The 14558-nt window shown below is 34.0% G+C and overlaps 1 protein-coding gene across 5 annotated transcripts in view; it reads left to right on the top strand.

Annotated features, from left to right (window-relative positions):
• LOC119643482 overlaps positions 1 to 12355 on the top strand; it is a 58497-nt gene extending 46142 nt beyond the window's left edge. For 2 of the 5 annotated variants that reach the window (XR_005248297.1, XR_005248302.1), the window contains one exon: positions 5249 to 5370. Coding sequence is in view for 1 of the 5 variants with exons in the window: in XM_038042836.1 (XP_037898764.1) it covers positions 5373 to 6155 (783 nt within the window). In the remaining 4 variants the exon portion in view is untranslated. Of the gene's footprint in view, positions 1 to 2619; positions 2813 to 5248; positions 6628 to 11522; positions 12140 to 12314 lie in introns of those variants that run through there. The other 3 variants (XM_038042836.1, XR_005248300.1, XR_005248299.1) reach the window with 3 other exon arrangements.
• Positions 12356 to 14558: the final 2203 nt, after the last annotated feature.

Below are 14558 nucleotides of genomic sequence, written 5' to 3'. Positions count from 1 at the left end.
GTAAGGAGATCAGAAAAGAACAAAATAAACACATATACCGCAAGATCATGCGATTTATTAGCGGTACCACAAAATCGCATGATTTTGTCTAACGGTATGCCGTTATTCCGCCGCTTGCGGTTGATACAGACCGACCGACACCCTACCCGAGGTTTGTTCGCGGCCGTTACAAAAGTCATTTTGGCTTATTGGGGAATGAGCAAGCTGATTAAGAAGTATGTTGCTTCTGCACCTCTCATTATGGATCATGTCACGAAAACGTTGGGCCTTCAAAGATACATTAGAAGAAAAGTTAATTAGAAAATTGTGGAAGGAAATTTACAATACTATCATCAGCACTACTCTTCTATTAACCCTCAATTAATTCAACCTGTATATCTAACAAATATTGAGAAAATCAAGATCAAAAAATTTTCAAGAATTCGCCTTGGCCATATAATTGCAACTCACCAATTGATCTTAAAAAGTTTTTCTTCACAAACTGCAATTGTGAAAATATTCTCACTTCTTACGTACGTTCTTTATGACTGCCTTTCCTTCGCTATAAATATTGCATTTAGGGCATCTGTTTCCAAATCAAGTTTCTGGCGAGAATGTAGGAATTGTTTAAAGGTTGCAGTTTCAGAAAATTTAACGTCTTAATTGGATTAGTCTTTATGTTATTCAAAGATAATAGATAGTAAGCAAAGGTTGTGTATATATTTCTATTTCTATTGATGTGCTTTTTAATTATGTAGGTTTCAAGATATTTTAAAGAATTTATTATATGATTTTCATAGTACATGCTTAATGCAACCTCTGATTTGTATAACAATCCAATCCCCTTTCAATGCGCCTCAGTCCTTCCTTACGGCCTTGTACTGATAAAAATGCAGCTCATGGTTCGGATTCAACTTTGTTGCATTTAATGGAACAATATGGGGTTTGTACGTGCCCATAAAATTTTAAAGTTCGTATCGCCGATGAATTTTTATTATTGAATTAACATTTATCTGAATTATGTGAATAATTTTAGTATTTATGTTGTTCTGATAATTAGAGGCTATTACGTTTATAACAGAGTGTCTTCACACGCAACTTGAATTTGTAGTTTGTAATAAAAAAAGGTGTTTAAGCAGCAGGGTGTTGTAGTGGTCAGATGTTTAATTTTTTTGGGAGGATTCCCTATGAATCCTTCCCAGGTAAGGGTACTTTTGGTAGGACGAAGTGTAGATTGTTTTCCTACTCTGCTCGGCTTCATAAGCGCCAAGTTTGTCCGTCTCCTAAAATGCCAATAAGTTTCGGCATGAGACCGTCCTTTAAATTCAAGTTTTACGCGGATTGAACGCCTTATATTTTAATAGCGAATTAAACGCTTATGTTTGAATTACGAACAAACAATTGAACTTCTTTATTTAAATTGGCACTATTTATACTTAATTCTACCAGGTGACATTATGCTATCGTAATCACTAATTAATTACTCAGCCAGTCGAAATGCGACATAATTTTATGTTTTCTTTTTTGCTAAAGAATTATGCAAGTTCAGCATAATTCTGTCCCACTTCAAAGTGGATACATATGACGGTATGCGATCACACTACAAGTTGCTTTTGTAAGTTAACAATTTGTGTAGTTAAATTTAAAAACATTTTTTAATTCACCTAAATAAGGTAAAGCAGATTTAGTACTAATTCAGCATAAAGTAGTGCTTTTTTACTTTGTTCGCAACGCCTATTTACTTCTGATTGTATCTTGAAATTATTTAATATTGCATTATCTGCTATATTATTCTTTTTATTTGTTTAACATACAGTTAGTTAGGTACATTACTAGGATACAGCTAAACTTAAGACTAAAAGACTAAAGATTAAAAAGAAAAGACTAAAAAGAAAAAACTAAAATTTATTAAGCAGGCAACAAGAACCAGCAACAACAACAACAACAACACTGCAACAACTCCTGCTGAACAATTTATTGTAAATATTTATTTATTTATTTATTATTTAACAATTAACAAATATTCACTACAAATAAATTATAAGCAAAACTAAGCATTAAATTCAGAACATTACTTCAATATAAATTAAATATAGAGCCGATAGCCTGTGTTGCTAGTGCTCAATGTCTCTTTTTTTAGTCTAAGAATTCAATTCATTAGTCTAAAATTAAAATAATAATAATAAAAATAATAAATTAGATATAATACAATATGTATAACTATAGAATTGAGAATATATAAACAAAAAATAATAAAGAAAATATAATAAACATAATTAAAGAAATATGAATGTATAATCAACTGGCAGCTAATCGCGGAGTATAGAAATTTTTATAAAATTTAAAGAATTAACTGAAATATCAAATTTGTGAAAATTATTATTAAAAAGTTTACAAAGCGCACGAAGCGGGTTATTACGCTGATTGTTAGTACGGCAATGCAACAAATTAAAATCCAATAGTCCAAGCAAAACTGAAGAATAAATATCTCCTCTTATTAATTGAACCATAAATAATATACCTAGTAGTTCACGTCTTTTCACTAAAGTAGGTAAATCAACCATCTTCAATCTATTTACGTAAGGAGGTAAGGGGAGATGGGAATACCAACCTAGGCCTCGTAAAGCAAATAATAATAAGTTACGTTGGACGGATTCAATAAGATCAATATGGCACTCATTAAATGGTGACCAGACAATACAGCAATACTCTAATGTGGGTCTAATTAACGATGTATATAAACGTTTCGTAATATATGGGACACAAAACTCTTTAGACCAACGCTTCATGAACCCCAAGAGCGATCTGGCTTTGTTAACTGATTTATCCAAATGTAAGTTGAATCTCAAACGGGAATCAAAAATAACCCCAAGGTCATTAAAAGACGAGCAATTTTCTAATAAATAGTTGCCAAAATAATACTTGGATGGGGTTATAGCAGACCAAGAGAATGGCATTTTTGAATTCAAAGACTTTCCATTAGTAAAGCACCACAACCGAAAAGCATTCAAATCAAATTGAAGGGCACAAGCGTCATTAGAGGGGCAAAACGAATAAAACAGTTTGACATCGTCGGCATACATTAAAACAGACGAATTGCTAATACAGTTAGGAAGGTCATTAATAAATAAAACAAATAACAAGGGCCCAAGATGACTGCCCTGAGGAACACCAAATGTAACTGAAACTGAGCGCGAGTAGGTTAAATTAAAGGACACCATCTGAGTACGACCTGTGAGATAAGACCGAAACCAACAAACCAAATTATTAGGGAAGCCGATAAGACGGAATTTGTAAATAAGTAAATTGTTATCCACCTTATCAAAAGCTTTCGAAAAGTCAGTATAGATAATATCCGTTTGTTTATATAATGAAAAAGATTTAAAAATAGAGCAAGTCAGTTCTAATAAATTTGTGGCTGTAGATTTATTTTTTGTGAAGCCATGCTGGCAATCAGTCAATACCCTGGATAAACACGGTTTTAGTTTATTAACTATAAGTGATTCCAAGAGCTTCGGTAATACACGTAGTTTAGCAATCCCACGATAATTCTCAATGTTTTTTCTAGAACCCTTTTTATATAAAGGAATAATAAAACTACTCTTCCAAATAGTAGGAAAGTAACCATCTAATACAATTATTAAATATACTGGTTAATGGAAGATAAAGAAAATTACCGCAAGCACGAACGATGCAAGCGGGAATCAAATCTGGGATGGCTAAATAGGAAAGTTTTACATTTCGCAGAGCATCGAAAGCTTCAGCTTCTGTAAAAGTAATAGACGGAAAATGATCGAAAGAATTGATAATATAAGGATATTTCTCATATGTCAAACTATTAGCTGAATACGTTTTTTCGAAAAAGTTTGCAAAGAAATTACTAATAATAGATAGATCCGTTGATTCAACGTTTTCATAGCTCGTTACAGATGGAAAACCATTAACCTTACGTTTTGAGTTTACAAATTTATCAAAACATTTAGGATTAGAAAATAATTGACTTTTCATCCTTTGCAAATACACCGCATAAGACTTATTTTTTCAAAGTTGTATTCACGTCTACCGTTCGAATAACGTATATAATCCATAACGAGTCCACTACGTTTGAATTTTTTAAACAATCTACTCTTTTTATTTCTGATCAGCTTAATATGTTTATTAAACCAAATAGGACCACGATACAAACGGTAAATTAAAATCTCCTAAAACCAAAATTTTGTCTGAAGCTTTTACATCATTCACCACGAATTTTATCAGTTATAAATGTTTTAAGTAAATAGAAATATCAGACATTGGAGGGATATAACAGCAGGCTACATACAATATACAGTTTTTAAGAACAATTTTTACGCAAATAAATTCTACATCAACAGTCACAGGAAAACTGACTATTGACGATGCACAAAAATTATCGACAGCAATTAATAGACTACCACCTAATCTTTCGATTCTATCATGTCTAAACACTTGAAATCTAGAACAAAATATTTCAGAGTCGTGAATATCAGGTTTAAGCCACGTTTCCGTAAACACCACTACGTGATTGTCAGTACCAACTGAACTTAGAAAAGCCGACTGTAATTTTGTGTTTAAACCACGAACGTTTTGATATAACATTAGCAAATCTAGTTTTTTGAAGACACAGAAGGTTCATCAAGGTTAGCAGGAGATCTGGTCTTTTTACGAACCATGAACTCTTTAATAAAAGCATTTTCCGGCCAGAAACTTTTTTTGATAAGATTATCAAACATCGCAGCAGGTGCAAATATTTGAAAAGATGATATTGCACGTTTATGTGCAACATTGAATTTGAAAACACTAACCGTTGATGGATCCGAAATAGTAAGCTTACATTGAATGTATTTCAAAACTTTCTCAGTCGTAGTATCCGAAGATAATCTAGACACAAAAATAGACTTATGCGCAGGTATTGCAAGCAACTCAACCGAATCATGGTTGCATAGCCCATCCATTTCCTTGGTTTCTTATTCTTATTCCAACTTGTAAATAAAGTTTCCTAAAGACCTCGCAACTTTGATAAAGTGGATGTCAATTTGTTTTTGCAAAGTACGCAATTGAGTCTTTCTCTTTGGGTAGGTTGGACTGTATTCAAAGGTCATTTGCTTCTTTTCCGTATTTTGTCGCACTTTACCCCCTTGCGATTATTTCAAGGTGTTTGAGCTGGTTTCAATTAATGACATGATATAATAGTGTTTTAATTTGGTTACGATTTTACTTTCACCTATTTCTTCACATGATACATCTGCAGCCAATGCCCAATGTGCAAAAGATGTGGCACCTAAAAGCCAAGCTCACAGGAGGAGCCGAGCGCTTAATTAGTCATTTGACGACAACTGAAGAAATTACATTCCCGCTTGGACAACTTTACAGGAATGCTACAACAATATATTTGTATTCTTGTCTCAACATTGGTGGGGAAGATTATCAATCATCCAGCCACCATTTCAAATGCAATATCTATCAAAACCCTTCATGACACAACGCGAGAATGTTTGTTGGCGTTAAACAACATTGGAACTGAAACAAAGGAATGGGACCCAATGTTAGTACACATTCTAATCAAAAAACTTGATCGAACTCTTCATATCAGGTTTGAGCAATCCTTACGCCAACCAAAGAAATTGCCAAGCATCGATGATCTGCTCTCATTTTTGGAATTCCAATTCCAAACGATGGAAACGATAAATCATAAGGAAAGGCTATCGCATCGGGATCCCAAAACGGTTTTTTCAGCTGTACGCGCAGACAACGAAAATAAAAGATTCAAACGCTGCAACTTAGGGACACATCCACTACACCAGTGTATTAAATGTCTGCAGTTATCCGAAACAGACAAATTAAGGTACGTTCAATCACAAAGACTATGTTTCAACTGCTTAAAGGCCAACCAATCTTCCAATAATTGCTGTTCAGGCTCCTGCAGGAAATGCAACAAAAAACGCCACACATTGCTGCACCTGAATCAAACTCCCAAGCTTTCCTCTGGGTCAGCATCCAGACAATCACCAAATCCGGTGCCAATAAGATTCGAGCTCACTCAAGTCCAACATCATCCACTACTCAACCACCTAGGGTTTAATCAACTGCACCAAGAGCAGTTGGGACGTCAGCAGCAGCAGACAACTCAATACCGCATAAGAATTATGTCTTACTAGCAACGTCAAGAGTAAGAATAATTGCGGCCAACGGAAATTCAGCAGAATTTCGTGCGATTTTGGACTCCGGTTCATAAGTAAAGCTCGTGTCAGAACGCCTAAGTAAGAAATTAGGTGCTTCAACAAGTGAAACGTCACTACTTATTGATAGCATTGGTAACGGACAGAAAAGAGCAACAAGGCGAGTAAATGTTAAACTATCATCTAGAGATGCCAGCTTCACCACGGATTTAGAAGCCTCCATTCTTCCATCAATCATCCCCCGCATCCCACTCATTAAACGTGTCAGGATGGAAGATTCCGAATATAAATTGGCTGATCCGTACTTTAACCCACCAAGAAAGGTAGATATTCTAATAGGTGCGGAATACTACTTTCAGCTAATATAAAACGGTAAAATAGAATTAAGCAACGACCATCCGACATTCTTAAACACATGTCTTGGCAGGATTGTTAGCGGCAAGGTATCCATAAATCCAAACTCAAAATGCATAGCGACATGCGCTATCTCAACAGCCTATATAGAAGCTGCCAATCATACGGCACTAAATGATGTCATTGTGAGTGTATGGAGAAGGGATGACGATGGACTATGTGACAAGGGTCTATCTCAAGATGAACAACAATGCGAGGCACATTTCATTCAAACTGTGCAAACTAACAACGATGATCGTCTTATGGTGAAACTACCCTTTCGTGAAGACTCATCCGCGCTGGGAGCGTCAAAAAAATGGCCCATAGAAGATTCATCGCTCTTGAGGGGCGTTTACTCAGAGATTCGTCCACTAGAACACAATACATTAAGTTCTTGGAAGAATACGAACAGATGGGACACATGGCGAAAATAAACATTGATTCCCTGCTCACATCTAACTGCTTTATTCCACATCATTGTTTGCTAAAACCAGATAGCACAACAACAAAGGTGCGCACAGTTTTCGATGCGTCTGCTAAAACCTCAACTGGCTAATCACTCAACGATTTGTTGTACACTGGTCCAACAGTTCAAAGGGACCTATTTTCAATACTGCTTCGAGTCCGATTGCCAAAATTCGTCTTCACTGCAGACATAGAGAAAATGTACCGACATATAATGGTACATCGAGTTGATTGAAGATATCAGATCATTCATCCATCATTGCCCGTTTAATATTATCCACTAAATACAGTTATGTATGGTACACGAGCCGCCCCATATTTAGCCACGAGATGCCTTCATAGGATTGCAAGCGAGGATGAAACCAATCACCCCCTAGGCGCCCAGATACTAAACGACAATTTTTGTATAGAGGACGGGCTTGCAGAATCAAACAGTCTAATAACCGTAATAGAATCACAACGGCAACTGATCCATTCTCCTATCTTAACAAAACATAGATTCAATCGTCGTAAATGGAGCGCTAATCATTCCCAGCTATTGCAAAACATCCCACAAGATCATCGGAAAGTCAAGTTCAGCAGTGATGATAAGAAATCGAGTAGAACCCTTGCGCTCATCTGGCTACCGAAAGTTGACCACCTTTGTATCAAGGCAAAAACTACCAAAGAACTTGAAGCGGGACATATGGTCATAATTCGGGTAATTCGGAATTTTGACTTCCAAAATGGGGTCAAACAATTACAGAACCATCAAGAGATTACAAAACAAAGTCCAATCTGCACACTATCTTCATTGCTGGATGAGAATGGAATGATTCGAGTAGGTGAGCGGTTACAAAAGTCCGCTTTACCGTTTGACACAAAAAACCCAATGCTCCTTTCACATAATGACGCATTGATTAAACCGCTTTTCAAGCTAGTTCATGATAAAAAAAGCACTGCAGACATCTATTAATTGGTGAATCTCCTACTGCCCAAGTTGATACTGAAGCCATTTCTAAGAAACTTTCGCTTCCGTCAAGATGGGAACTCGTCTCTCAAGTCAAACACGAATTCTGGAAAAGACAACGACAAGCCAAGAGACATGGTCATCATCAAATGCAACATTTGGTCGAATCATACGAATCAAGTTAGGTCTCTATTACCTTCTATTTAGCAAACTGATGTGTTACTGTTCTTCCAAAATGGCGTTGTAAAATTGCGCTATTCTGGTCATGTCAACAACTTGTATACAATAAAAAAAGAAGAATAATAATAACAAAGCAAGTTTAAAAATAAATTAAGAAGTAAAAAATAATAATTCATGTATAAATAAATAAAAAGAGAGAGAAAAGAAAAGCATGTGCACAGCTAGCACAGAAGCACACCAGCAACAAGAACAGATCCAGGTTGGAAGTGAACCCCTAAACCATTGCAAACATGCATAAGCTTGGCAACCACCACCATAACACCACAATATTATCTTAAATGAAAAATGAGATATTAAGAATGAAATGTTAGTTTAAATTCGATCTAGGCAAATGTCACGTATTAAGCAAAGTTTGTTCAACAAGTTTGTTGCAAGTTCAACAACGTAGCAAAGAAAGCGCCATGTGAAGAAGGGAAGGAAGACGAACATCACACCAACTAAGAAAAGTGGCGGGAAGACACATTAAACAAAATTAAGCGAAAACTTTAAAACAAAGAAAGAATAATGTATATTATTTTATACTAGGCTTAAGGAATAAGACAAAAATAAATCAATACATAATAACAAGAAAAAAAATTGATGTACATTATGAAGTAGAAGAATAGGAGATTTCATGAGGATGAGATAAGTGTGTGTGAGTGTGTGGGTCCATGGATGTAACCACGGACGGTGACTTAACGAACCGTAAAATACATAGACTTAGACTAACGGACAGGAGAACAATACCGACGAACGGTAAGACTACTATGTGATTTCACACTATTAGTTATCCCTGCAGGTTGAAATTAGTTAAAATTTATTTTTGGAAATATAGCTGGGCTAGCCAGGCGGCACAAAATACAGCTCTACATAACACGTGTTTGTAGCCCATAGGATAAGCTGAATTTAATTGCTTAATTGCAAAATTACCTGGCATTACTTTCCAATTAATTCAAAGTCTGCGGATATTTTTTCAAAAGGCGCTTCTCCTGAAGAAATTCTTTGCTCGAATATTTAGAGAAATGGTTTTTCAAGAAATGATTTATTCAGATTGAATATGGTATTGGACAAAAAATTGTAACATAAGAATATATTAATTTTTTTTTTGTGATTTTATAATGTTTATAATAAAATCGTAATGTTTATAATAAATTATAGTAGAATTCCCTTAGTAAGTCAGTCTGTAAGGTCTGTTGTCCGTCGTTCGTTGGTCCGGTTTTAGTCCGCCGGTAACCGTCCCCAGTTCCCCTGTTTCCATCCAAGCACGTACCCTTCCATACTCCGTAGAGTGCAGTATAATCTTACTTATTCACTCATCTTTCTTTTTCTTATTCATACATAAGACATTTGTTTGTTTTTTTCTTTGTATAAAGGCTTTTTAATTAACTAACTTAATACCTGCCTGTTGTTCGTAGCATTTGAGTTAGTGACAGCTTCATGATTTCTGCAAGTAGTAAAGAACTTACTCTTTTGACCATTTAGCTCCCTGAGAATACCCGCAACTGTAAAATTATTCGATTCTTATCTTCCAATGCTGTTGATATTCAATCGAGGATAAGCCCTAACTGCCAAACTCTGCGGTAGTCAATTTCACCGCAGTACAAACTTTTAAGTCACTAACAGGGGCTTAGCTACTTGCCCTTTTTTTCCAATATGTCTTGAATAATAAAGCTTCCTTCTCTTTTTTTCTTAAAACGGCTTTAACAAACACTTCATTTATTTAATTCGGGATAGTTTCAACAGTTTTAACTGAATTAAGTTACAATCCAGGTTTTAAATTGCACATAACCAACAGAAAACAACTTCGATCTGTTTCTTTCTAGATTAACCTTCATAGGGGTGCAAATTTTTACAGTTTTTCAGGCAATCCTTCACTCGTCATCCTCTCATTATTATTATATATAGCTATACGAAGATAAAATCTTCGCTTTACTTCATAAAATAGCGCCTTTGTTGAAAGCAAGAAATTCTTTTTCAGTATTTTGTAAATGTTAATGTTATTGTTGTTTCTGCTTTTTGGCCTTTCTTTTCTTACACTTCTTTCTCGATATGCATGCGGATTATCTTTTCCAATATTTCAGCTGTCCGTTATGCCCCGTTTCCAATATATGAGTATATATATATACATATACCAAAATTAACATTTCTTTGACATTGATGAAATTTTTATGCTTTGCTTAATATTGAGCAAGTTCTTTTCCCTTTTTTATAGACTTTTCTTCATCGTATTTAAATATATAAGTCCCTGTATTTTATCAATGCTTTACTTGCTATTTCTGTGATTGCATTGGATTTATGTTCAAATCAAACCGTATCACTTTAATGGACGGCCAAATATCCTTTCATGGGTTTCTCTTTTCTTTAATTTAATTTTTCGAATAACTAAGTATTTCCTTCTTTTTTTTCAAAAAAAAACAGATAATCAAAACAGTTGAAAAAAAAACAAGCGTACTCGTTGACTTCCACAACTCCACTCTTCTATGTTTTTCTTGTCGGTACATTAGCTTAATTGTTCTTTAACGTATTACTTTCTCCTTCGTTATTTTTCTTTTCTTTTACTTTTGCCGAATCCATTCTTTCTTTTTTCCTCTAAAAGATTTACTTTTGTTGTTATATTTGGTTTTTTGTACAGTTCTAGCTAATAATTTCTTTTTCTCTTAGACATTAGACATTATTTTTCAAACTTGTAAGGTTTGAGCCCTATTCTACCATCTTTACATACAAACATAAAAAAAAATGTCCCCTCTGACCCTTTTTCACTTTAATCTATCCAATATGAAAAATTATTTTAAAAAAAATTTTCTTACTTATTTCTTTTTTTCTTCTTTTCTTTGTTCGTTCACCTCCTTTTGGTTTTTCATTAGCGCTTTTAGATGGAATCTCGCTGTACTAAAACTATGGCGATGATTGCGTAGACCTCAAGTGAAAATGGATTCATTTCACTTACAAAAATTATATTTTATTTACTAACATTCCCGATTAAATCCTCTTGTATTTTTCGTATCATTTAGTTTCAATTTAAATTAATAGAAAAATTTTCAGTTTTTGTTATTTTTTTTGTGTATGCATTCTTGTACATATGATCCAGTATTCCTCCTTTTCCTTTGTTTTTATCCTTTAGGTAACACAAAACAACTTTCATTACTTTTAATTAAAACTCCTAGAAAAGATGTCAACACTCCCGCACTGTTTCACTGCACAAAACCTTCTCCACTCAAAAACAAAAAACAACCATTGAAAAGTCAAGCATTGTTTCTTGTTCTCTTCTCTCAACAAAAAACGTTTCATTTTTCTCTTGCTTGATCTTTTTTGCATAGCAGCAAGCCGCTACATTTGTGATCGTGCGATTTTGAATAACGGCATGCCGTCATTATCACATTTTTGCAAAAGCAGCGGACTGACACCCTACCCAACATTTGTTCGCGGACGTTACAAAATATAAACTTGCTAACTGAGCTCCCGAAGAGAAGGCGTATTATTTTATTAGCCAGTTTACTGCATAAGTCGCAGAAATGCAAATGCCAATGCAAATGCAAATTCGAAGCAGAATATAAACCCTTAAGGTCGAACAAATATAACGCGTACTCAGACAAGCTTTACACATTTGCGTCATTGGTTGGTTCAACAAATGAAAGGTGTGGTTGTGGGAAAGTTGAAAACTGAAGTTTGGATTTTGATACTTGAGATTCAATCATATTATCAAAAGTTCCTTTGTTTACTATAGTAGCAGTGATGAATTATCATCAAAGCACGCATCACCGCAGTGTTTCCTGGCTGCATCTGGGTAGCAATGTTGGTGTATCGGTGGGCGAACAACACGAAACGTCTGTACAAGTACAGACCGAGATGTCAATGGATTATTTATTACTGCTTTCGACACTGTGTAATACAAAAAAAAAATTCAAAATAAAAAACAATTAATTCAAAAGTAAATACAATATAAATTGTGTCTCAAATTACATTTGTGAATTGTGAAGAAAAAAAATCAAAATTTGGTAAAACTACAATTTTTTTTTTTAAATATCGAACTAAATTAAGCAATATTGACCAATCTGTATATTTTCAACTCAATGTATCGTAACTTTCTTTTATGCTCGTTCATTGGACAAAAGAATAATGGCAGCCGCGACGCAGTGGAAAACATCACCATGAGACAGGTGAGAAAGACTTCACGGGATGCTTCTGACTCCCTAGCGCTACAACACAACGACTAAGTAAATTATTTCTATTGTTGACAAACTATGTACAAATAAATATATGTTATACTCTTGTATAGAAATTTAGGCAGAAATTCCATATTTCCGAGGCGGCTTTTCACTACGTCATGGAACGATTTCTACCGCCGTTTTTGCGCTTAGCCATGATTTTAAAATTCTTAGCTTCAGGAGCTTACTGGGCTGCAGAGACCGTACCGAAAGTGTTGCCCCCTAGACCATTAGCGAATTTCGGCGGATCCCCTAAAAAAACAATGGAATCCATTGAATCCATGGCATTGTGGAAAAATGCATCCGTGTGTATAAAGATTAGTATTACAGTATTTATTATTTCCAAAATCTAATCACTGTTTTTGAACATTTCTCTAGGTCGCTGAGATATTCTACAGAAAAAGCGAAAGAGCTGCTACAGCCCAAAAAAACTGGGAAGAATCGTAAACGTTTGTACGGCTATGCACAACATTTGCGGCCATTAAAAAGTGGGAGGAAATTTATAATATAATAATCTTAAAAACAGAAATCATTTTTAAACTTATAACTCACAAAACAATTTGCATAAAAGTTAAAGAAATACTGAAAGTAAAACATTTTACGTACTGGATCTTCGTTTTATTTACTCGTATATAAGCATAAAAGAAAGAAAGGTTTTGGAATGCAAGAGAAAATTTAGTATAATGATGAAGAAGATATTATTTATATGAATTAATCACTAATAATATACCATAGCAGAATTTTTAACATTCATTTTTACGAAAAATCTGTAAAAAGGAACATATAATAATTATCTTTTTCTACAACGAAAGACCTAAAACTTGAAACACTGGATTTAACTTTATTATTTTTTTCAATTTTCAAATTCTACATCATTTTTTATTCATTTCATCTTCCATGCTTGTCATCGTATACCATTTGTAGTTTGTTTATAAAAAACAAATAACCGTCAATGTGGTTCTCATTTTTTCTTTTCTCTCTGTTATTAATGCATTGCGGGCAATGATGGCACCTGATTAGACTCTTGGCGATAATCAATTGTTTTTTAAAACAAACCAGGCGATAATCACGGCGATGATCGCCGCAAACCCTAATAACTTACGATTTACGTTAGCATTAGGTGTTTAGAATTGTAATTAAAAAAAAAAGAACTGTAATTAGAAAGCAAAATAAAATGCCAAGAAAATTTTTTATTTACAAACAATTTAACCAAAACTACAAATTTTAAGCGATTAAAAAAAAAAATTTATTCGAAAGCATATAAATCTGACCGCATATACACGTTGAAATTGTATAAAAGTTCGCCAATTTGGGCAAAAGAGTTAAGAGAAACATTGGTATATATGTAGATTACTACTATCTACTCAGATTACTGCGCAAAAAGTTATATGAAGTCTGTTTATTTTTCAAAGTCGGATATAATCCAAGAAACAGGATAAAGTTCACAACTGTTTTTGCTCCCGTTTAGCTAAATGTGTAGTACACTCGCGGATTACTCCTTTATAAATAGTTGATTTATTTGTTTATTTATCACGAAAAAGAACCAGTTATTATTTTTTGTATGTTGATAGCCAGAAATATACATAAACGTAAATGTGATTTTTCATTTTTTTCATATATTTTCATTTACACATAAACGATAGCAACGAAAGTCTTACATGAAGCCAAATAAGATGTTTATCAACTTTTGGCTTCATAGCGAACGATAGCCCTCAGATATGTGATTAGCCCGTACTTTAACTAATATTAACATGTAAAGCTATTGTTTTGTTTTCTCTATGTACATCGTTTGTTTTTATTTCTATTTGGTGAAGTCATTTTACTTTTTTGTTCAATTCAATATGTAAAGAAATAACATATACACTTGTACTAACTTGAAAGATTTGCTAATATAATAGCGATATAGGCAAAATTACGTGTACAGATCTATGAGTAACAAACGTATTGTCCCATATGCTCTTTTCGTAGCTTCACTAATTTGAATTATTTATTTATTTAATTATTTTTCACCCCTAGGTTCATTAAATGTTTTATTTTTCACTAGTCACTGCTACATTTGTACTAGCCTTTGATATCCCATGTACTGGCTACAGAGCCAAACAATTCACTTTCCCATGTCAATATCATTTTTACATAAACTTATTAATTAAA

This window comes from Glossina fuscipes, unplaced genomic scaffold (genome assembly GCF_014805625.2).
Source record: "Glossina fuscipes isolate IAEA_lab_2018 unplaced genomic scaffold, Yale_Gfus_2 61051, whole genome shotgun sequence".
Taxonomy (NCBI): Eukaryota; Metazoa; Arthropoda; class Insecta; order Diptera; family Glossinidae; genus Glossina; species Glossina fuscipes.
Note: the sequence above shows the minus strand (reverse complement) of the source record. Positions and strands in the feature narration are given on the sequence as shown.